This window comes from Cottoperca gobio, chromosome 17, assembly GCF_900634415.1.
Source record: "Cottoperca gobio chromosome 17, fCotGob3.1, whole genome shotgun sequence".
NCBI classification, from domain to species: domain Eukaryota; kingdom Metazoa; phylum Chordata; class Actinopteri; order Perciformes; family Bovichtidae; genus Cottoperca; species Cottoperca gobio.
In genome coordinates, this window is record NC_041371.1 from 16959414 (window position 1) to 16984364 (window position 24951).

At 39.5% G+C, this 24951-nt stretch overlaps 1 protein-coding gene across 7 annotated transcripts in view; it reads right to left on the bottom strand.

Moving 5' to 3' along the window:
• The window catches only part of col15a1b (collagen, type XV, alpha 1b), a 63717-nt gene extending 38766 nt beyond the window's left edge, over positions 1-24951 (bottom strand). For 6 of the 7 annotated variants that reach the window (XM_029453593.1, XM_029453595.1, XM_029453597.1 and 3 more), the window contains exons 1-3: positions 3899-4213; positions 845-1032; positions 155-364 (exon numbers count right to left, since the gene is read on the bottom strand). In XM_029453593.1, the coding sequence (XP_029309453.1) occupies positions 155-364; positions 845-1032; positions 3899-4100 (600 nt within the window). In that variant the 5' untranslated portion in view covers positions 4101-4213. Of the gene's footprint in view, positions 1-154; positions 365-844; positions 1033-3898; positions 4214-24535; positions 24601-24833 lie in introns of those variants that run through there. The other variant, XM_029453598.1, reaches the window with a different exon arrangement.

The window sequence follows — 24951 nt, forward strand, 5'->3', positions numbered from 1 at the left end:
TAAAATGAAAATAAAAATACATTCATTGCAATTGTTACTGTTTTGGTGCCAAGATGGAGCATAAACATCTTTATTTAAAGTCGGCCTCAGCTCAATACATCTCTCTGATACTATCATTTGTCATATAACATACTGTACACCACATGATGCTCACCGTGAATCGTGTCCACTGCTCGGTCATATCTGGGACACTAAAGGAAGCAGCTTTGTGGCTGTGTGAAGCTTGCTCTCGGTCAGTGTAGTACAGTAAGATGCTCTGGAGGCCCCCACGCACTGGAGTGAGGGCCAAACCCAACTCCACCACCTTCTGAAGAGCATCTGTGATGGCAAACAGCACGCCTCCTCTCTGAGTGGCTGGACGGACCTGAAGTAAGCACAAGGCAGAATACATAGGGTCAATAAAGCTTATTGCTTTGGCATCTTGCCCCCATCATATGAATAATACAATCAAACCTTACGACATATAAATACAGAAATATACAATACTGAAAGCGACAGAAGTTCCAGTACAAATGGAATGGGTGTCATAGAATATATTTACAGATCTAAAGCATTAATAGTATTTTATCATGCAAGAAAAGGAAAGAAAAAGAAAAGAATCTTGAGGATAGAGAAAATAAAGCACCCGGACATGAAGTCTTGCTTTATTATCAAACAGCCACAAGGTGGCAACATAACATGACTTTACTGACAATAAAGATTGTTCTTTAGCATAGAATAAAAGTCATGCAATGTATGTATTTTACAGTATTATATAGTAAACAGTACTATGTGATGGTGTCTCTTGACCACTGAATGACGCCGGTGTTTAAAAGGTTGAAAGGCTTCCATTCTCTAGTGTTACCGTGACGATGATGGCAAAGTCCCTGTAGAATGAGCCTGGCACGAAAGTCTTGGTGAGCCGGCCGATGTTGGCATCGGGCCCGAAGTTGTAGGCTGGAAAGCTCTCATGACCAGGAGTGAAGGAGACGAAGGGAGGGAGGGGGACCCCGATTAACTCCGTCAGGTCCAGATGATCTCCTGAGCCTCGCTCTGACAGATAAGGAGATAATGTATAGATGTTTAAGTGGAAACAAAGGAGTAACAGGTGTCATCTTGTATTTTCTTGACAGTTCGATCACTTGGCTGAAACGTCCACCTATAAGAGAACCTTACGAAGGAGATGCACATGCAGGCAGATGTCTCAGCCCCAGTTCAAACTGGTCTTCTTTGTCTGTGTATGTTACTAGTTCATGCAACACATTAGGAGGAAAGAAGAGAGCTCCCAAAATCATCTTGACATGGCTTTAATTTGATTTAATTTGATCCAGACTCTGCCCACGCCTCACTGCTCAGCCTGGACATAATCCTCCGAAACAGAAATGCACACAGAGTGAATGGCAATTAGAGTATTTAGTGTGTATGTGAAGAGATGGCTTCACATTCCCTTGATGCCCCTCACTAAGGAGTCTGTCTCCCGTGGCGATTAACTCTCACCTCAGCATTCCAGCAGAGATCACCCCTGCTATCTATATATATATATATATATATATATATATAGGTAGACACAGACACATAAACACAGATATAAGTTAATTTGCATACATTGTGTACACATCAAACACACATATCACCCACGTGAACATACGCACACACACACAGACCAGACAGGCCAACATTTGGGGGTCTCTAATTCATCAGGCTGACCAACTGGAAACATACCTGATTAGAGGGTTTTAGAAGCGTGTGTATGTGTCTGTGTGCGTGTGTGAGCGTGCTTCTGTGCATCACTCACACCACTACAAGTAGAGCTCTGCAAATGTACACGTTTATTGTTGCAAACAGGTGGGCATTCAAGATGTGCAAACAAAATACACACAAACACACCAAAGCCATCACACCTCCAGTCCAGATGTGAAGTCATTAGTGCCCTGTAATGACTGAAAGGAACAGACTGCTCTGAGAGAGCTCATGTTACAACCAGCGTGATGTCCGGTGGCCAATGCCTGCATAGGTTTAACTTTTCATTCCCGACTGTGAGACACACATTTGAAATTCCTCCTGAAATATAACTGTTGGAATCTGGTCAGAGACTGACTTGGCAGCAGCAACCTGGTGATGATTACCAGTCATGACTTGGATGGCAGCCATTTCACATTGTTACTCCTGTGAAGAGTTTTCAAGGTCCACTTTGGCCAAAAAAAAAGGGGGTCAAATATAGGTTTGTGAGAGAGAAAGGGCAGATTAACTAGGAATCTCTTAGCACCATTTTGGAGACAATATGCGTGTGCTATATTATATGCTATACTTGTGGCCTTACCCAAACTCAGTCACTGCAGAACTTTGCAATATTTGCTTGGCATAAAGAACATTTACATGTTAAAACAAATACTAAGCAGCTCAGGGAACCATTGTAGGCCTACTTTTCCCAGCAAAGCTAATACTACCATGCTAATGTTTGTCCGTGCTAACAGTCTGTATCAACTATATGGTGTCAACAATGTAGCATTTTCAGCTTGTTCAACTGCCCCATAGTGGCCAAAAAATCGAGCGATGCAGCTTTAAGTAAAGTAAATACCAACAGATGTTAAAATGCATAATTTCAGGTACACACACACACACACACACACACACACACACACACACACACACACACACACACACACACACACACACACACACACACACACACACCTATTCCAATGAGTAACACCAGGAAGGCCAGTGGTCAAATCTCATCGTAATACCATCATGTGATATGGATTTCAGAGCAGATACTTCAACATAATTTATATTGTAATAAAAAAAGATTTCCCAGAAATGTCTTTTCAGAACATGTCTTTCGGATTATATATTTTGATGATTAATTAATTATTAAATTGTTTCGAAACTCCTGTGAACAGGTGCAAACACTCAGCCTGTATATATTTTATTCATTGACTTATTCTTTACCAATAAGACAGTTAAGTGGTCGGTCAGGCGTCATTAAGTCCATTCATGTCTTCAGTCATCAAATTAAAACAGTCTACCTCTCAGTCATTTTGCATCACATTTTCCCACTCTAACTCTCTCATCATGAACCTAATCCTCGCCATGTTGGCCACATGGATGCTTGATCAGCTTATAAAACCAATATTAGCAACCCCCCTTGCGTTACCACGTACAACCTTTTAAACCCACACACAAAAACTCCCTGCTTGCTTGGCTCACTTTCTCTCTAGATTTCTAAAAGATTCAACACGAGCACATCAGCTTACAACTGTGTGTACAATAACAGAGGTGAGCAGGGGGGTATTCAGTTGATGCAATCTGCAACCTCACCGCTAGATGCCACTAAATTCTCCACACTGGTCATTTAAATCACTAAATGTACTGTTCAAGGGGTAAGTTGTAGTGACAAAGCAATTTAGAAATGATCACCTGACAGTTCCCCTCAGCTCTATAGAGCATTTGAGCGTCTTATAGTTCAATGTTTTAAAGACCTGCAACTTTTCTGTTTAAGTTCACTCTCATCAGCCTTGTATCCAGCAGCAACCGACAGTTGTTTTTAATTAAAAAGTTAAATTAAACCCATTGTGCACTACCTGCCCAGCACCAAATGACAGACAGACACAATGTTAGCAACCGGACGTTGAACATTTAATCGCTAAAGAGCGCAAATCAAGGGAAAAGAGAAGCAATATCTACATGCCATGCTTCATGTAAGGTTGGCATGTAGACATTGCTTCTCTTTAAAGGGTCACACAAGCCTAGAAAGTTTGGAACTACTGGTTTGACCACTATGGAAATGTAACGTCTCTAATCTTTAATACGACATATAAAGCCACTCTGGGCTAGAATTCTGCCAATGGGAGAGCTTGGGAAAGAAAACTATTAGGTTTTAAATGCCTCTTCTCTCCAATGTCCCAGTAACACTCACCACTCTTCCAGTGTTTTAGTGGTTTGTATTGGACTCTGTGTTTGCTGCCTCCACCTGCGTTATCCTCCGGAGGTGACGTCCCTTGTTCTTCAGTGCTGTGGTCAAAGATTGACACTGGGCTGGGTGTGGGGGCCAGCACAGACCCCTCTGTCAGAGTGCTGTCCTCCGGAGCGTTCTCTGTCACCCTGTCCCCCTTTACCATCCACCCTGTCGTCCCTGGGGTGTCAGAAGGGCCCAGGGAGGTGATGGATGGAGAAGGTGATGAAGGGAGGAACTGAGGTAGGAGTAGAGTTGGTGCTGGTTTTAGGCTTTGCCCAGATGAATGTCCACCACTGGGCTTGTGCGGGAGAGGAGAAGAGGAAGAAGAGAGCAAGAGAGAAGCGAAGGGCTCCCATCCTCTGACTACGTCTTGCATGAATGTACAAACACGCCGGTCCTGTTAACTGCAGCTACGAAATGCTACACACGTGCAAACAAGCATACAGGCAAGACAGTGCTAAGTTTCCAGCTTTGAGAGGATGCACAGTAGTGTGGAAAAGTAAAGCTCAGCAGTCCAGCAGGTTCAGTGGTGCAAGAACTTTTCAAGGAACGACCTTTCAGCTTCTTACTATCCTCTGTGCTCCCTCTCCTTTTATTCTCTCGTTTTGTCTTCCCTTTCTCCGTCCGTCTCTGTCTCTTACTCCGTTTGTAACTCCCTGACATCTCTCTCTTTTTCCCCCTCTCCCTCCCCTCCTCTCTCCCTCTGTGTAATTACCAACTCCCCCTCCTCTGGCACTCCACAACACAGCAGACTTGATTTTCTCTCCGCTTTTCTCTCAGACAGGCAGATTAGAGAGTTAGTTAGTTCACCCTCCTCCTCCTCTTCCTCCTCCTCCTCCTCCTCCTCCTCCTCCTCCTCCTCCTCCTCCTCCTCCTCCTTTCCCATCTGTGTGTGTGTGTGTGTTCTCTAGGTCATACTTGTGGTATCTCGGCCTACCTCTCAGGCCACATGTACAGCGTGTCAAGTCTAATAGACGCAAAGATTTAGGGTAAGGTGCATCAATCACAAATGCTGCTATAACAGCTAATACAACAGAAATGTCAAAATTAAAGCACCTTGAGGAAAACACCATGATTCATTTAAAAAGAGCCAACATCTTGACATCTCTATTAACGATATGGCTTGTGACGAGATAACAAGATACCACATACCACAAAGCATTCCTCCCGAGCTTTCAGAATCGTGTGGGAGAGAAATAACATTAAACACTAAGAAAGACTTGAAAGTCAGTCATTTGTCTTAACCAAATAATTTACTTCTCCGTGATTTTGATATCAATACTATCAATACTTTTGTTTGCATGGTTATCTCTGATTGACATGTACAGTATCATGCATAATTGTGCATTTATATTTCTCACAATTTCTAAGCCTCTATCCATTCTTTAAAAAACAAAGGTTTATGTATGCAGCTTTCCTTTATTATTCTGTCAGTTTAAAGAAGCGACTGGAGACCCTTTCACACATGCAGTTTAATGTTAAGAAAGTGTGTGAATGGGAATAGGGATCGATATTCAGTGAAATCTGTACCGCCAATTTCCCACCTCAAGACCTAGGAATATTTTAAGAAAAATGCCAGTACAGCTGTGTTGGGATTGAACGACAGCAGTAATGTTGCAGGGAAAAGCACGCTAAATGTAAATATGCTTTTACATGGAGCGAGCAAACAAATCACAAGACTCCACTGATGATGTACCTAAATCCGGGACTTGTTTACGGCTTAGCATTTACACCAATTCTTTCGCGGGTGATTGAACTTGTCACGCAAACTTGCTGAATACTAAATACATTATATAAACATTTGCATCGGACAAAAACAGCTCCTCGAACGGCTTGTCCCTTAAAAAATAATAAGAGACGTCTTTGGGCGTGTACGCGTACATCCGGCCTTGCCCCATTTTGTTGAGTTTCAGGGCGGTTGGGATCCATAAGTGTTGCATTACCTGCTGGACTCTCCCTTGCCACATTTATTTGGGCAATGCCATGGCATTTGTGAAAAGGCGGAAAATTTTCCTTTCTGTAGTGAAAATCTCTAGTGGTGCCTGAAAGTTTATTCCGGGATCTATGTGTGAAAGAGGATGACTGTCCTCCAACTCTCACCAACTCACACAGAAGCCAATCAGTAATCACTGTACTTAAGAAATGGTGACGATAACAACTGACAGCCACAGTAACTATCTCTAAAATCAATGTGATTATGGTTAAACTGGGGTTTGATGATGTTGACCAATGTTAATTAATAAGGATGGACTAAAAACTTTATCAACAATGCTTGATGTCTGACAACGAATCTCTGATGGTTGAAATGAATCAAATTCAACTGTATTTTACTGCATTAAAGGGATTTATAACGGGAGATTTGTTTAGTTAGAACACATCTATATTGAAACGCTTAAACCCCTAACCTTGTTGAAGGAAGATGCATAAAAGAAAATGGCTTAACGGTTAACATTCAAAAGTCACCTGACTAAAATCAAAAATGAAAATAAATACAAACGGTTGAATGGAAGCATTTATAAAGTGTGGACTTTGTCTCTGCTGCAGCTCACTGATCAATTACAGAGGGCGAGAGGCCCCATGTTGGTGATGACAAAGAGATGCCTGTTCTGTCGTATTGTGCTTCTCTAAATGTTTAGTGAGCTCCAGGATGAGAGATGGAGTGCTTCTGAGGCTCATTGGGTGGAGGTGTTTGTTCAGGCTGCTGAGGGGCGTAGTCACACTAAGCATGTTTTGGTGGACTTCATTTTAATACTACACTTCTTGAGGAGATATCCGGTGGCAAGAAGCAATGAGTCTGTTTGGGGTTAAAAAAAATCCACACACTATGCAGGTGGAACGTACAATCATATTCAATTTTAAGTCATACTTAATATAAAAAGTTTTTTCTCCAGTTGTGTCCCATTAAAAATAATACTGTAAAATACGATAATGTGATTTTCATTTGGGATAAACAGTTTTCATTCAATGGTAGCTCGGACCAGTAATGTCCTGATTGATACAGTCATGTGAAGCAGAGAAGACATATTGCATGAGTTCACTTCAGTGTGAACAGTCAGCTGATAGTGGCATACTTCATCGTTTTAGTAGGCAGGAGTATGTAATACGCAATACGTCAGGGTGCTATTTCAAGCACAACCGTAATAGGCTACCACCATTAGTACCTCTTTATTTACATAATGGTAGATTAACGAATGAAAACATTAATACACATTTTCTTTTACCCGATTTCTGGAAATGACTTTAAGATTTGGTTACATGTTAATTGAAACCTGGCCATTGCTGATTTATTGTCCTTCAGAGTCAGTAATTATATTTTTGTAGACAACATGCCCAGTAGCAAACAGCAGGAGAGGGGTATTACTGGACTTACATTCATCATGTGACTTGAAGTACGAATCCAAATGAAAGAATGTTGCTTTGCGTCTGCTCGATGTGTACACGGGGAACTTATTGCTAACGTGTTAGCCATAACAACTTTTAAGTTAGGGATATGGTGGAAGGTGGCTGTAAATAATTCTGTTTTTTGTTTGTTTGTTTGTTTGTCGCCTAGTGGCCAACATTGATAAATGCATCTTAAAACAAGCTCACTTCAAACCACATTAAAATAATGATTAGCTGGGGAAGTGAGCAAATCTAAAAATATATATTATATTTATATATATAAAACCTAAACCCTTCCGACTGGGTAACACACTGTCTGGCACAGCAAGTATATGTATTCCTATTTAGATCTTAAAACCTCTTACCGTGTGCGGGCCCGCCGGCGGGCCCAGCAGGTGTTTTATTGCGCCTGTACAAGTACATTTTTGAATTATGCAAAAAAAAAAATATATATATATTTTTGGAAAGCTTAGAATCTCGTCTATTTTAATATGGAGATGAAAATCACAACAGCGGTACAATCAGCTCCTCAAACTAGCAAGTACACTCAAAATAAAAAATTTGAGCCCACTCACCTATAAAGCCTCATAAATATCCTCTTTTCAGCAATATTTTGAAAAAGACGCTCCTAAGGCATTGCCAGAGGTCCACACGTTCGTTTCCGGTAAAAAGATATCCACTGTGAACATCGTCACATTGATAAAAGTCCATGAACAGGTGTTGCAATCTGTGAAATCAGCTGATCGATTTTTACATTGTGTGATCATAAACAGTCATAACTTAATATCTCGTGCGCTCATCATGGTTCAGACACGTCCTGGTTTTAGCGCGGGCTCTCAGCATTAGATTGACACTTCATTTGAGCTAATCGGAGCTTCGATGGGTTTTTTACAACCTTCATGAGCCAATGAGTGTCAACTTGATAAGAAAGTGCCCACCCACTTCTTTTGTTACAGACTGACCCTGGACCAGCCCTGGTGGCGTGCGCATCGTATAGAAAACGAGCGCCTCTTTCGTTAGATGCGTCGCTTCCCTTGGTTTGTTTTTTCAAAATAAAATGTATTTCCAAAATAATATTTATTATTTATTGTACAGAAAAGAAATACAAAAAAAAACATAAAAATATTAGAAAAAAAATTCTTTATACTTCACTTACTCTGTGTGATTACTACTAACAGGGAATATGGGTATATAATAGTAATAATATTACTATTTATTAATAAATATTATAATATGTACAGTACATGTACATATTGCACAGTTGGCGTTACGCCTGGTGTTACTCTTAGACAAACCTGTCTAATAAATTAAGTTTTTATCCTTTTTATCTGAAGTTTGGTGGTGAACTTGATAACACTTTGTTCTATGTTTCTATTGTGTATTTCAGCTCAGGGACTACCAGCTATACCCATCTTCAGACATCTTTTTGAACAAAGAAATTCTGGCGGAGTGTATTTTCTTCAAATTCAGTATATTCAGACCACTATTACTCAGTGCCAGAAGCACTTGGAGTGATTCTTCACTGTTTTGCAAGAACAATAAGAGAGTTATCTTTTGAATGAGCACAAAATCATGCAGCTGGTGCAAATGGTTGAAGAGCAGCTTTTAATTTACTTTGGGAATGTCGTTTGTAGGTATTTTCAGGTAAATTCGCCCACCTTCTTAACAACCAGGCAATCATTGCTAATGTCTGACAGTTAAAGCGTTTACTGCCAATGTTTTCCTTTTCCCGATTGATGAACAAGAAACTAAATCTAGCCATCAAAGTTTGTATTTTTATACAAATTAAATTTGAAAGACTAACGAAAATAATAGATAACAAATGTTTGGGTAGATTGGATATATCAATCTCTATGCTTAATGGATAACATTTCTTTAAATTAATGCTAATTGTTCGTGTCACTCAATAAAATTAAACATGACAGCCGATTCCACACAGCATCAAAAATGATTGACTGTTTCAAATCCCTTGTAGCAAAAGAAAACCACCACAGAGATGCAGTCAGAGCAATGAATGTATAATAACACTATTCACACTGCGATTAACTTGGTCATTGGGTTGGTATTTTTTAGAGTGTGTGCAATAGGAAATCTGATTGGCTGTTGAAAACAAAAAGATCAGTCATGGCCCACTTTTCTCAGCTGAAAGCTTGTTGACTGCACATTGTTTTTGTTTTGCTGGTCGCTCAGCTCTATGGAGAATTACCAGGACTTGTTGAGTGTGTTGTTCATAATCTATGATAACTGCAAATTGCATGAATTAAATCTTGGCATATCAAGGATATCAGAGATGCTTATAACCAGTGCATGTGACACATGTAGGCTCTTTAGGGTGGGAAACATAGTTTGATGTACTTTTTTGTGTGTTTGACACTAACCCTTACCCCTGTGACATCACCATCGACCCCATTGTTCCCTCTCTCATCAGCCTTACCTGGGGGTTGTTAGTTGTAGGTGTTATCTTGATAAATTTGATGAGACCCTGGAAGCCATGATTGTCAGAACACACTGATACATAAACAGGAAACGGGTGAGGTGGTCTCTAACGGAGCACATGATAGGTTTAAGATTTAAAGAGAGGGTGAGGGAGGAGACCCCCCAGGGGGAGATGCTTGATTAGTCATGGATTAGCCAGGGTTAAGGTGATGTGGAATGAGATGGGGAGAGGATGGGTTAGAGGGGGTCAGGAAGAAACGGGGGGTGGGGCCTGCTCTGGGGTTAGGGTTACCTTAAACCTATTAAGATGAGGTGTTCTGAGGGGGTCTTTTCTGACTATAATGGTTGGCGGTTATACAGGTTATATCCAAAGACGAAATATGTCTTTATAGCAGAATCAATGTTTTTGTACACTTGGGGGCAGCATTACAAACATGTAATCCTAGCATTGACATATTTTAACCATACATAGGAAGTGGACAAAGTCACTGTGACATCACCCATTGGTTCACTGTTTTAAAGCCTTGAGCTTGGCATTTTGGCTGTTGCATCGCCATCTTGGTTTTTTGTCAAGAGGGTGTTGCAAAGTACAGCTGTGTACACTGTGAAAGGGTTAAAGTTCTAAAACGAAAACAAACACAATACCCAGACCGGACAACACTGTGTCAGAGACCTGTCAATAACATGGCTTCCACGGCCTACAGCATACTCTGCTTAATTGCCCATTTTATCTGACTGTGACCCAATTTTACTAAATGATATATATTCAAACTAGCGATTAAGACTCATTAGGGCAATGTTTACTAAGCTAAACAATAAAGTGAGAAGTAGGGTCATTTTCTACAATCTGACTTCTTTCTGAAACCAGTGGAGGCGCCCTCTGCTGGCAATTTGAAAGAATACAAGTTTTAGGCGCTTTCACATTGGCTTCACTTTTCAGACCCGGCGGTCGTCGCATGATTATTTTTAGGACAAAATATCTATCTAAAGCAGAATCAATACATTTTTTGACTACTTGGGGGCGGCGTTCAAGCTGTAATAATAACATTAACATATTACAACCTTATAAAGTTTGTTAGCACACAGTTGCCTGCTAACACACCTGACATGGCGCAACATTATCATTGTTTTTTAAACAGTTCCTGGTGCAGCTGGACAGAGAGTGGTGATAGTGAAGCAAATGGAAAAGTTGGCAAAACAATGAACTAAAAAACCCTAAAACGAACTGTAGAACTGAATGAAACTGCAGAGGCAGGTTCAAATTGTATGTGGGTTGGTCACTATGAGGAACCCCTTTCACATTACACATAGTTATTTGTTCTATTGTTAATATAAACATTGTGATTATTGCAGCTTTAACCAGCTTCCTTAAGTAAATCATTTATAAATGAAAGGATGTGGGATCGTCAACAAATAACAAAAAGAAAGTATCCACTTTCATAACTGGTGCCACATTCTTGTGAGTATTTTCAGACCCTTTTTTTTCTATACATTGTGACCCAATTTAGGGCCTCTGGATTCCAGGAAGAGTAACCCCTCACCCTTCACCTCTCTCTCTCTCTCTCTCTCTCTCTCTCTCTCTCTCTCTCTCTCTCTCTCTCTCTCTCTCTCTCTCTCTCTCTCTCTCTCTCTCTCTCTCTCTCTCTCTCCCTCTCAGTTCCCGCTCTACCTAGCAACTGCCCCAACAATAAACTCTAATTGGTTTACTGTCACAGCCAATCACGGAGATCCTATGAATTTATTCACATAAATAAACATTTAAGGGCCTTCAGGAGACACAAGAAATCCCATGGACCAGCAGATGCTGCATTCTTAATCATTCTTATCCGTTGTTAGATACTTTGGCCATGTAATACATCACATATATTATCAGAAATATGTCCTACAGTCAGGCTTAATGGTAACTTTAAGCCCTTACAATGGATGTCATACTGTTGTACAATAATGATTGTGAGGATCTTTACTCAGAAATATAATTGCATATTAGCTTAATGTTGTCAGTAACTTCAAAACAGAGGAGATACAATGAAGTGGACAGAGAACCTGTAAGGCAGGGGTGTCAAACATGCGGCCCGTGGGCCAAAACCGGCCCGCTAGAGGGTCCACTCTGGCCCGCGGGATGACTTTGCAAAGTGTAAAAATTTGTTATTTTAATCATAAAGTAAAATACTGTTCCAGATACCGGTGACAAAATGTAGATACACTGTGATCTGTAGGTTGTAATGCACATGTGGAAATGATAAACTGAGGCACTAAAACAAAGGGAAAAATTTGAAGTTGTTATTATTTATAGGTTATTATGCTCTGATTTTACTGGTCCGGCCCACTTAAGATCAAATTGTGCTGCATGTGGCCCCTGAACTGAAATGAGTTTGACACATCATTTTTGACACATACTGGCACTCTGGCAACACCTACTGGTCATAAACAGTAATACATGCAGACTTGAGTTAAGCCAAATGCCATATCAGTCATATTACCTTAATAAAAAACAACAAAATCAAAGTAAGTTAAAAGACACGATCAGCACATCTTGCCAGAATAATTGCTTTCAATTCAACATTTATGTTGAACAAAATTTGGTTGAAATTATGCAACTAATTAATTCCCTTTAAAGGAAGTCTAATATAGGATTACAAATTGGTGTGAGGCTATTCTTTAGTATATTATTGTAACAAAAAACTTTACCTTATCAGCACATGATATAACTTTTCAAGATGGATAGATGACCAAACCTATTGAAAATGGTATTTGACAACATTGACATTGAGTACAATTCTAAAAATTAAGAACTATGTAGTTAGTTATTAGTTTTAAGACATTTTTGTACTCTAAAAACAAGGTTAAGTAATAGTGGGAATCGAAAAATACATTCAAATACATTCAAATGAACATAGGGCTGTGGGGAAACATCAGACAAAAAACTGGAAACCACAGCCTGAAACTTACTTGTTAAAATGACCCATTCAAGGCATCTGTGCCAAATGAATGGTGGAGATCTGCAAGAAAGTATTTCTGTAACAGTCTGACTAGCTGAGATGTTCATGATGGTCAAAGCTGTCGCGTAAAAATTAGTTCATTCCTGTTTTTGTGTGTTTACAAGTCCTACGTGTGTGTTTGAGTGTACAAATTCTGCCAATTAGAGCGAAAGAGGTTCTAGCTCACTGGCCAGTGTTTTTGTGCCAGAACAACACAGGAACTCATTTATTTGGCACCACAGATGCGAGCAAAGTTTTAACTCTTAATAACTAATTAATCATATTCAGCTAAGCTCGTAAATTGGACTACATATTTAGACAATTTCTACCTATTGAAGGGGCTATATATGTTGTTTTTCTGTGTGACTGTGTAATATATTTTACTATTCTCCAGTAAGTTTGATTGACACATCCTCGTAACCAACCCTGAAGCAGAAATGTGGGTGGGCGGGCTGCGCAGGTCAACAGAGAGGACCTGTTCTCAGGTAACGGTATACCACACATGCACATTTTCAGACACTCACGCACATGCACACTGTAGCCACTAGGCAAGCAGTCAATGAAGCCTGTGTTGCACCCTCCCCCCTACCTCCCTTCCTCTCCCCCCTCTTCCGCTCCTCCTACGATTTGTTTTCATTTCATATTTCTAGGCCATTCATGTTCAGTTAGGAAATGTTAGAGTGCATTTATAAGCTTTTATTGGACAGGCCTGACAAGAAAGGCTGTTCAGCCACTAAAATAAAACACTATCATCATGTGGAGAGGTGAGTCATTATTATTATTTAGTCAAATTCAGCCAAAGAGTCCACTGATGTGCATCAATAACACGACTAATAAATATCGGCCAAAACCAGAATATAGTCATTTAGTCATTTTAGAGGCGGTTGCTTTTTTTAACCAAACTGCTTCAGGAAAATACAGCAAATACCAGGCTGTGACATGGATGTGATCTGTGACTGATGTTGAAAGGAATTAATGAAAAAAAAACAGAAGGTAAAAGGAAGACATCAACAACTAAAATGGCGAGCATGAATATAGTGGACAGTGTTCTCTTTACACTGACACAAATCATCGAGGCCATTTCATGAATTAACTCATTGTCAAATATCTTATGACTTATCTAAGTTGCCTTAGGAAAACAAATTACAGAATAACTTTCATGAAAGTAGATCTGATGTTTGATATTGTCACATAAAGGTTTGTTCATATAGTAGCTTGTATTTTACAGCTACATCCCTGAGAGGCAGCACTTTCTAGCTGCGGCTCTGCACATAGTTAAGGTTCAGTGGTAATTGCATAAGTGGGACTGGACCTGTCTGTCTGATCGAATCCCCTTTTGTGTCCAGGACGGCAGGTGGGAGACAAAAGAATGCCTGGAATGTCAGAGATGATGTTAGACATATACACACACAGTCACACACACAGTCACACACTCTTTGAACCTCTAGCTCAACCTCCAACCTTCAGTGAAGACAAAGGGACGACCTGCAGGCAAAGGGGCGGTGCGGCCTGGGAGTGAGTTACAATCTATCAGTCTCCATTAGTTCTCTGCTGACTAAGTATCCGTAGTAGAATCAGTGGGGGTAATAGTAGGAGAAATAGGAGCAGTGTTAATCATCATCATTATCATCCCTGTCATTTTATTAATAATAGTTGTAGCCCTGGCACATAGTTTTAAATAGGCCTACTAGGGGTTGCGATATACCACTATTGATAATTACCGTAATATATTAAAAGGGAAATAATGATATCATGTTAATAAAACCCATATGATAATATCATGTAATTAGTTAAGATGAATTCTTTCCGTTTCTTTCTTGTTATACCCTTTTGTACAGACTCTCTCTCTACTTCACTACACTAAAAAAAAGACAAAAACGCACAATAAACAAAGTTAAAGATTAATTTGACAGCATTTTTCTTTACACATTTTCTATAGATATTGGGATACTATCGCTATTGTGAATTATTTTGGCCAGGATAGTCAAAATCTCATATTGTGACAGCCCGAGTGGGAAATGAACCTTAAGCATGGGAAGAGAGGGGGAGGATGTGCAGAGGAAGGGAGGGACAGCATGAGAAAAAAGAAGCCGAGCGGGACTTCTTTATGACAAGAAAAGAAAAGAGGAAAGATAAGAGGAAGATAAAAGGAGAACACTAGGAGTCAAAGAGGTTATCGGAAGGAGAGATTGACCTGAGGGTAGGATTAACCCAATTTGACCTGCCCACACACACCCACACACTCACACACACACACACACACCCACACACACCGAGACACAAAGAAAGTAACCAAAGACACTAATGCTGCAAACCAAAACTCTCTCTAAACAGGATCTTGTCGTGTGGATACAAATGTGTGTGCGCGAATCTTATCCACACATTCGTAAACGTGTGTGAGTCACTGTCAGTCAGAGCACTCATTTAAAGCCAACGGAGCATGTGTAAGTAGAATTTAGATTGCATTGTGCTGAATGACAAATCATGTTGTACTGTATGCTGGCTTGATCGTATCAAGTAAACAAATTAAAATCAGCCAATTGCATTAGGTAAGTCATGGGGCGTCACACAGCCTCAGAGAGAAACACAGCGAACTAGAGAAGTCAGGAATGTGGTCTAAATTCAGTTTATCTAACTCTCATTATCTTAACATGTTTTGACAGATTGTCTAAATGTTACTGATTGGACAGACGACTCAAACATTACATTGTGTTGTCAACTATCTACCCTGCTTAAGTGTCCTTTAGCAAAAATCCCTGCAAGCTAACTGTGTTGTCCAGTATGTGACCTCTGACCTCCCTTTGAAGAAGGTTCAGAATCAGAATCAGAAATCCTTTAATTGTCCCATGACGGGGAAATTTACATTGTTACAGCAAAGAGAGTACACAATTAAATAGAATAAAATACAGTAGCAGTAGTATAAGTACAGTTGCACATGAAAGTGTTATTGCAAAAGTTATAAAAAGAGAATATTGCACTTGGTTCTTCACAGGCCTCATTATACATGCACATTGTCATGTTATGCCACTATAACATCAACATATTATTGAATCAAATTCACAGACAAGCTTTAAAGCAAGGAATTGCTCATGGTGACAAACCAAAAGAGAATTATCACCCAACTCGGCCTGACACATTAGCAGCAGACAACAGCAGACTTACAAAGTTAGCAACTAGCTGGTGAACTCTGTGAAGTATTTTAGGAGCTAATGAGACAGATATCTCTTCTCAGATAAAAGCGTTACAGGGTGGTAATATGCTAATGTTGTGTTTACAGCTTGACTCACATGTGGAATAAAAGTCAACACGCACCCCACTTGCTTTGTCTCCTTTGTGGTGCATATCCCCCGGAGATCCAATTTCAGAGAACATTTCACTATTATCCTCTCTGCATTGATAGCAGCTACTTGCAAACACCTGCTTTACACATGTAGCAACATTTGTTGTGTTGTGTTTCTGGCCATCTGGCAAATGATAGTCCAATATCCACTTGCCTATTAGCTCTGTTTTGGTCTCCACCATCTCCTGGGTAAAACATCTGCCAAAATATCTAGCTAAATGCTCCGTTGTGTTCAATAGCTTGTTGCTAACTTTGTCAGGCAGCATATAGTATACAGGTGTATTGAAACCTTTACACTGAAAACAGCATGCTGCTGCTGGAAGCAGTATTTTTCTGTAGTCATTGAATCCATTCTTAATATAGTAATATAGAGTAGTGCAGCTTTAGGGTCAATTAAAGTATCCTGTCAACTGTTAGTGGTTTGGTGGCTGTTTACTTTTTAATTGATTGATTTGATTGCAGGACGGGCTCTGCAACATGGGAGCTGATTGGTTTAATGGCTTACAGGCTGCCTGCCGTTCCACAGGTAATTAAGACAATAACCATTTGACTCGGATACAGATGAACTTCTGACTTTGGACACACACATGCACATACATTACAGACACGCACAAGTTCGCTCAATGCCACACTGTACGGCCTACAACATGTTTGAGATAAAAGAATGTATTGTTTGGAGTCATCAGGAGATCAGAGTTGGACATCTGCAGAGGGAAAGTTTCCATTACATCAAGTGTCCTGGCTTTCACCCCATCCTGCCCCCTCTCCCCCAACCCCCTGCCATCCTCCCACTTCAGTCCGTGAAATACACAATCATAGACGAAACGAAAAAGGTCATCCAGTGTGCAGCTCAACAATGGGGTTTTTTTCCGCCAAGAGCTAGTGCCTGCTGAGATGCAGCTGGACAGTGCGATGAGCTAGACAGGTAGATTGAAGAATAAGCGGCAACATTTGGTCTGATTTGGTGCTCAGTCCCCTCTCTAAACCCCTTTTCTCTTTGTCATTTGTGTTAGTTTTAGCATTAAATGTTTTTGTTTTGTTTAATCCTCATCTAATTTTGCTCCAAACCTCTGATAAATATTTGCTTTTGTTAATCATGCTTTTGCTTTTGTGGTAATAAACTGATACCATATTCAATTCAATTCAAGTTGCCATAAACAAACTGGAGACAGATTCTTCCAGCTACAACAAATGTCTTTTACATGACAACAAAACAGATTTGTTGTATCAAGACATATTGTATTTAAACTTGCTATGGTTATTATAATATTAACACCATATTTAGAATATTGTAATTGTATTTGAAGCACTGGGATACAGTTGTGATGCTTTCACAAACTCTGGTCGATAGTTGCATTACAATTAAAAAAACATTTCCAGAGAAGTTTGTTCAATACATCCAATGGCTTTAAACAAGCCTACTTTAATACTTGTTACATGTATTATAAAATAATCTTTGTGATTACAGTAATTTCTATTCATGCTTTCTCACACTGAGGGCAGACATTTGACAGTCAATCCATTTCTCCAAATATATGGTATCATAGATACAAGTTGCGGGACTATTTACATCCGCTTATGACCTGATTATGCATGTATGGGACACAGGGCATTGAATGTGAGACCCTCAGTGTGTGTGTGTGTGTGTGTGTGTGTGTGTGTGTGTGTGTGTGTGTGTGTGTGTGTGTGTGTGTGTGTGTGTGTGTGTGTGTGTATGTGTTGTGGATGTGGGGTGTTGGGGGTGTTTGCTCAGCTGCAAGTGTTGTTCTCAGAGCAAACAAGCTCACAGAGCTTCTCGCATGGACTCATCTCCTCCTCCAATACGAATGCTAATGAAACACATGGGAGGCACAGTAATGGGGGAATTCTTTCACACATTTGATGTGAACTGCTTGGAATGAAAGACAACTTTTAGAGAAATGTGACAGGAAAATATTATCTCATGTTTGCTCCACAGCCCCTCTGGCAGAGTACCATCTATTGACATCCACCCACTGAAGTCGCAACACACCATTCAGTATTGTTTGGAGCTGAAGAAGTAAAATGCTGTGCAGTGGGATCATTTTTCCATGTGCGTCTCTGTTTGGAATTTCCTAAAGGCCAGTGCAGGTGATTGTACTGGTGCACAGCAACTCAGATCATCCCCTCCTCTTGTAAACTTTCAGAAAAACCCCTGATCATTCATGTTCAGGCACTGGGTCAGGTCATTCATTTACATGTTGCTGGATGAAAGTTTAGTTTTTACAACTGCTCCAAATTTAGATTTCCCCTCTAATCCTTAAAAGGGATCTGGGAACTGTATCAAGCGGTAAATTAGTCCTAAATTTCCTGAGCACGTTCTGTCCTCTTTTAATCATAAGATAAAAATGTTTCAGTGACTTTCTTAAGCTGCAGAACTGTCCTACCCTACAAGGAGTCCCTTAGGAATGTTACATATACAGAATCCTCAAACTTAGCAAAGGAATATAGTTTTATATAAAATAACACATTTCTTCAAAGATATAGAAGTAAAAGTCCACAGACAGAAGTGGTGTGCACCAGAGATCAAGTCTTTGTGAGTAGTCTAGGTTTAGGATTGTTGTAAATGGTCATTTATTTTGAAGCCTGTGTAAAAAGCTTTAGATTCAAACTTTCAATGTTATACATGAACTTCACTGAGACTTTTGTTGAATATCTTTATTGAATATCTTTCTTGCTTAGCTGACTCAGCTGAGACATACTGTAGCTGGTTAGGAGCACTGACAAGAATAAACTCATCCACACAGCCTCAGGGAAGGAAGTGAAGAAGACGGATTGGAGCTGCCGTGTCTAATCCAAGGGTAAATAATAAAAGGGCAAGACACAGAATCTGTGGAGGGCTTATCAAATATAACCAAATCAAAACATATCAGTTTTCGAGAAAGGAAAATTGTTATATACAATCACAAAAGGAGTTTAGGATTTTTGTTTGTGGAAAAATGATGATACAGTAAACCATTTAAACCCCCTTCAGTCATGCAAGAGGTGGGTCACTGCAAAAATATTTTAATTAAGATTAAATGAATCTTAACTTCACGTTATTCAGTATTGTAGTGTAGTAGTTTCACTTCCACTTAAATTTCTACTGAAAGGTTCCCTGCAGAGTTTTTAAACCTTTAGTTGCACAATGGATCCGTTTTTCTTACGAGTTGGTCCCCATTAGGTTTGTCTCATGCACACGTACGAGAACGCACATGCGCAGGTGTCCCAATTATGGGTTCAACGGTCTTCCAGCTTCCAGTGTTCTATTTAAATAAACACAAACTTTTGTTTGTTTACAGGAAAACATTATAGGACAGCTTTAATTAGGTTCTTGAGGTTCTCCTCTCTATGAATTCGAATAATAACTTAAGAAGTTCACGGTTCGGCCAAATACAATTTTTCCAATTGATTCTCCAATTGGATTACACAGGATTTGAGAATATGTATGGCGTGTTGACGTATAATTTCATTAAACTTCACAAAGAAGACAAAGCAAAGGCCACAACATTCAATATGATGAAATGTGGTGACAGATAGATTTGTACTAGAGTGTTGGTGTGTGTGTTTGTGTAGCACTCTCCATCTGCAAGCAGCAAAAAGGCCTGCATTTTAGTAGCCACAGACCCAGATATGCAAAATCATACCTGAACATAAACACACACAGAAAGACTGTGTACTTTCAACCTCTCTCTTAAAACCAGTTATTGAAAGATACCTGAAAATGTGAACATGATGGTATACAGTTCTCGTGTCACATTGTGACTAAAGTAACCAGCATGACAAACTTATAAAAGACGGTATAGTCTTTGTGGGAATTTGTGACTTTTTCCACTCACAGATTAAGGTCTCAAAATCCAGTTTCTTTCAGAACCTGGCTCTGTTTTATGACTATATGTAAGTTAGACCGGTAGGAAAACATTAGGGGAACAAAGCGAAAAAGGTAAAATAACTGTCTTACATAATATGAAACTAATTGCATGTCAGGTTATTATTGTCGGTCAGCCAACTAATTACTGGCTGATAGCATCTCATTAGCTCGCTAAACTCACTTTCATCTCTGTACAGAGGCCTTCTGCGCTCATGTACTATTACTTTTGACAGAGTCTAGATGATGTTAATGGTTGTGTACTGAGGAGTGAATAGTCTCACATGACAGACAGCAGAAGTAACAGGTCACCATTGATGATATGTATAGATGTGTGTGTCAGAAGGATTTTATAAAACGTGTTCGTGAGAGACACACACTTTTTATGCAGTCAAGAAAAGTTGTAAAAAATACTATTTTGCACCAGAAAAAAAGCGGTCTTTGTTATTTTCAGGCTGCATAAAACATTTAACTTTTCAAAATTCATCAACATAAGCAACACTCAACTTTCCTTCGATAACACCTCTCCCCTGGAGTAGAGTTGAAACAGTTGGTTAATTAACGGATTAACTGATCGCCAGAAAATTGATTGACAACAATTTCAATTCTAGATTTCTTTCAAGCAAAAATACCAAATATTTTCTGGATTTTGTTTCTCAAATGGAAGGATTTGCTGCTAGTCTTGGTCTTATCTAAAACATATGCTGAATAACTTTGGTTTTGTGACTAAACAAGCCATTTAAAGGCATTACCTTGGGCTCTGGGATTGGCATTTTTCACTATATTCTGACATTAATCGATAAAATAATCGACAAATTAACTGATTATGAACTAAAACAATAATTAGTTGCGGTCCTAGATGGAACACGCAAATGTTTCATTTGATTTGACAGCGCATATGTATTCCTAAAATGTACCAAGTTTTACTAAGTAGCAATGTTCTGTAAATGTCTCAAACAACAGCCATAAAGTGTGCAACAGAAAGTTAACTCTTCTGAAGTAAATTACTTCTTAGATTCTCTTGCTTAGTAAAAAGACTGTCTTTGTATGTTTCTTGCCCCAAAGCATCGATAGCGGAGAACAATGATATAGATTCATGGTCCACTTTTTCATCAGTAACTAAGGAAACGGTTTACCCAAACAACAACAACAGTCTCCTTTCTGAAAACCATTAAAGTAAGAGCTGTAAATCAGAGTTTTTATCTTCATCAAAAATCTTTATCAAAAATCATCAAGTCAATCTAATACATGCTTCTATTAGTTTAACTTCCTCTGTAAAAACACAACAGCTTTTTCTCTCCTCATTTTGAAACCATATTTTCCTCTATAGGGTAATGGGAAGCGATGTTAAATAGTTACATCATCTGAGTGAGCATCGCATCATGGAAAACACAAGACCATTTCCTAAGGAAAGTCATAAGACCCTAAAAGAAACACCCATTCTTATTTTCAAGTTTCCAGTGACTGATGTTTTCCCATCCCATAGAGCTGACCCTTACACACATACGGCAATGACACCTTTTACAGTTGGCCCATTGTGCCCAACTGTGTTCAAATCAAAGTCACTCTGGCTGAATGAGCACATTCCAGACAGGACGCCGCTGCAGTGAGGGCGTTCAGTTCTCTAATATACTGAAGACATTTAGGTAGAGGTTCTTTCATACAGCTCTATGACATTCTGCCTTGCCAGGCTTTAAGACTCATAAAACACTAAATGGAGCTTGGTGGGAGTTGTATTCCAGTAACATCAAAGACCAAATAAGGTCAAGAGTGGACCTAGCAAAGGGATTATAGGTGGGGTGTTTGGGGGGGGGTATGTTTTTGACAGCAGAAAACTTGTTTCCTATTGGTGGATATGGTTAGTGGAGCAAACATTCTGAAGGAACCAAAATATGGCTTATATTGTGGATCTCAACAGTAAAATAATGTGAGCTAGTTTTACTGTATGGAGGTGGTCCTCGTCCAAAACAGACTCCTACTGGGCTCAGCTCACAATCATTTATATTGGCTAAACATGGAATCCTTTCAGAGCAACTCAACCAATGGTAAATGGAAAGTGAAGGTTCCTGAAAACAGGAATAAGACTGTTTTTGGGGGGACAGGGTGAAGTCTGGACTGGAGTGTGGAAAACAGTATGATAAAATTTGTTCTGCATGTCTGGAAATGCAGACAATAACAAATTATGCTCTCTGAAAATGAAAACACTAAAGCAACTGAATCTAAAAAATATGTTTGAAATGTGTGACAATTATGCGTGTTTTCAGATTTCAGACAATGGGGAAATGGTTAAATGCAAGGACAGAGATTTCGGATTAATATCCGAAAAGGTGTTGAAAACACTGACTTAATGTGGATAGAGCACCGAAAGAGAAAGTGGACTTAGTCTGAGGGTCACTCTGCATCTGGGCTCAGAGCAACCGTTTTTCCAGAATAGCCCCGATAGTTATCTACTAAAACCAACCCTATCACAACATGAGAAAGTCGATATTGGATAATTCTAAAGTAGTGACATTTATTTACATCATACAATGTCCTAACATGTCATATGGTATGGTTTAGGTAAGGGAAAGATTGTGGAAATGGCAAATAAAATATGGTTACGGTGTGGTTGGGTTAGGCAACTAAAATACTTTTTCAAGTTTAGGTAAAGATTGTGATTTACTTATTGCAAAGGCAAACATTATAGGAAGCAGCTCAGGTCTCCTGCATGAAACGTGTTCTGCTAACATGCCTATCCACCATCACTAACTCGATTAAGCCATCAGTATGCTTCAGACAAACTATTGTCGGATGGTCGAAAAGCGCCAGAAACCCCCTGCCTCCACACCTTTGGTAACTAAATAATGCCACACAATACAATACAATACACTTTTAGAGTATACAAAGTAGTGTAACACTGTGAATGCCTTCAAGCTTGTCTTGAAGTTTACGATGCTATGCCCATATTTGAATGATTATCTAGAAACACTTTTGACTTCCAATGTGGTCACACGCTGAGTTGTAGCAATTACTTGTTTTTTTTAGCAAAACTCCACCCATATTTTTATATCGCTACATATAGGACACACTACTTCCTGCACTGGCACTGAATGATTAGATTTATGCAAAGCCTAAACAGATAGTTTGAACTAACAAGCACCAACAGCCAATGTAAATGGATATAGTTGGAGTCATAGAGATAACATTGTGTTTTGCTAAAGGGTACACTTGGAACATGATATTCCAAGCTGGTTTGGGGAAACATATGATTTTCTAATCACAAGATGATCTTTCTATCTGGTAAGCCTGTGGCAGTCCACAATGTGATGATCTGTGTTAGGTCTATATTATAATAGTTCTTCTAAATCCTGCAGAAACACTGGATCATGGATTTTATTTTTGACTTTCTGTAAACGTTCGAAATAGAAAATAATTTTTTGTCATCCATGTGCTGACTAATCTGGCCCAGGGACAAGCGTGTGCTCAACATCCCATTTCAGAGCTCTGTGTGAACCAACCCACGCCGTCCTCGCTGATGTTCTCAAGCACACACACAGCAACTGCAGTACAGATGAAACCCCTAACACCATTAACATACAAACTAAACACTTCATTTCTCACCCTGGTGCAGCGTTTGACTCGTCTGCCACTTCCAGCTACCTCTTTGTACACACACAAACACACACTTTCAGGATAAAGAGGGCAGAGGAAGCATGGTTTGTTGACAAACAAACAAACTATTCCTCTCCTACAGAGCTGAATAAGAGGAGCCTCACAGCAGGGAGTAACTAAATGAAAACCACAGCAGCAGACAGAGGTGTGAAAATGTAAATGGAAGGGGACTGACCCCATATTATGGGTCTCGTGATGGGTCTGTGAACGAGGAGTGGATGACTGATGACTCTAGCCATTGTCATAAAAGAATGTTAATTGGATAACTTTTTACCTTAGCTATTTGTTGTATTTCACTGCATCCTTTTGGTCGATCTTCTAAAACTTGGCCAGGTATCACGGCCCATACTGAGCAGCTCTTTGGCCATTCACCCATAAAAATGTCATGCTGAAGGTCTGCTCAGCAGTCTATCCTCAAACCTGATCATTTATTTTGATTTTAGTGCTAAAACATTTTGTATAATTCAAGATGAATTTAGTTAAGTTCCACATTATACATGCATGTAGTCATCTGAGTCCACTAAGTCAAATGTATCAAAATACGACCAAAAAGAGATTGTCACTATGACTCTCTATTTGTTTTAAAGACCAAGAAGAGTTCAAGACTGCATTGAATACATTATCGAAAAAACTTGTCCAAGATTTCAGGCAGAGGTAAACAAAACCCGGATTCTTATTTCTCCGTTCGCTGAAACAGTGCGAGCAGATTTTATCCACTGTGACTAGCGAGCTAATCACGCTAACATTAGCTTCATGAGTTGGTTGGTAAACATTAAAGAAAAATTTACATCTGGACTTAAAATAGCATTCAAGCAAATTTCCCAAAGGAATCTAACCTTGTGACACACAATTTAAAACACATTGTAAAAGGTGCAAGAATCCACCACAGTTGTATATGTCTTTACAGTTACAGTGTTGAGAAAGTGCTGCAGCAGCATGAATTTTACCTTCTATAACCTGCAGGGCAGTGGCCAGCCAGCACAGCAGGACGAGATGCAGGGCAAGAGACCACCTGAGGAGACACAGTAGTCACATAATGAAGTTGCGTTTTAGGCAGACTTGAAAACAAAAAAAGGTTTTTAAACGGTCATAACATTAATTTAAAATAGCTTATGTTAAGAGTGAAATGTGTGAAGCTGTGCAAGTTTCTACATCACAGGTCTGAAGTGTAACTGAAGAGAAGATATGAAAAGGATGATTTATTTACACGCATACAAAGGTTGAAGTAATATTTAATTGCCTTACCCTTGAAACATTTTTGCGAGTAGAGGAATAAAAATCCAGGTTTGGAAGTGAACTCCAAGTGCATGTGTGTGATGGAATTCCGGCAAACTCTGTGGTCCCTCTGCTTCACTGTGCAGAC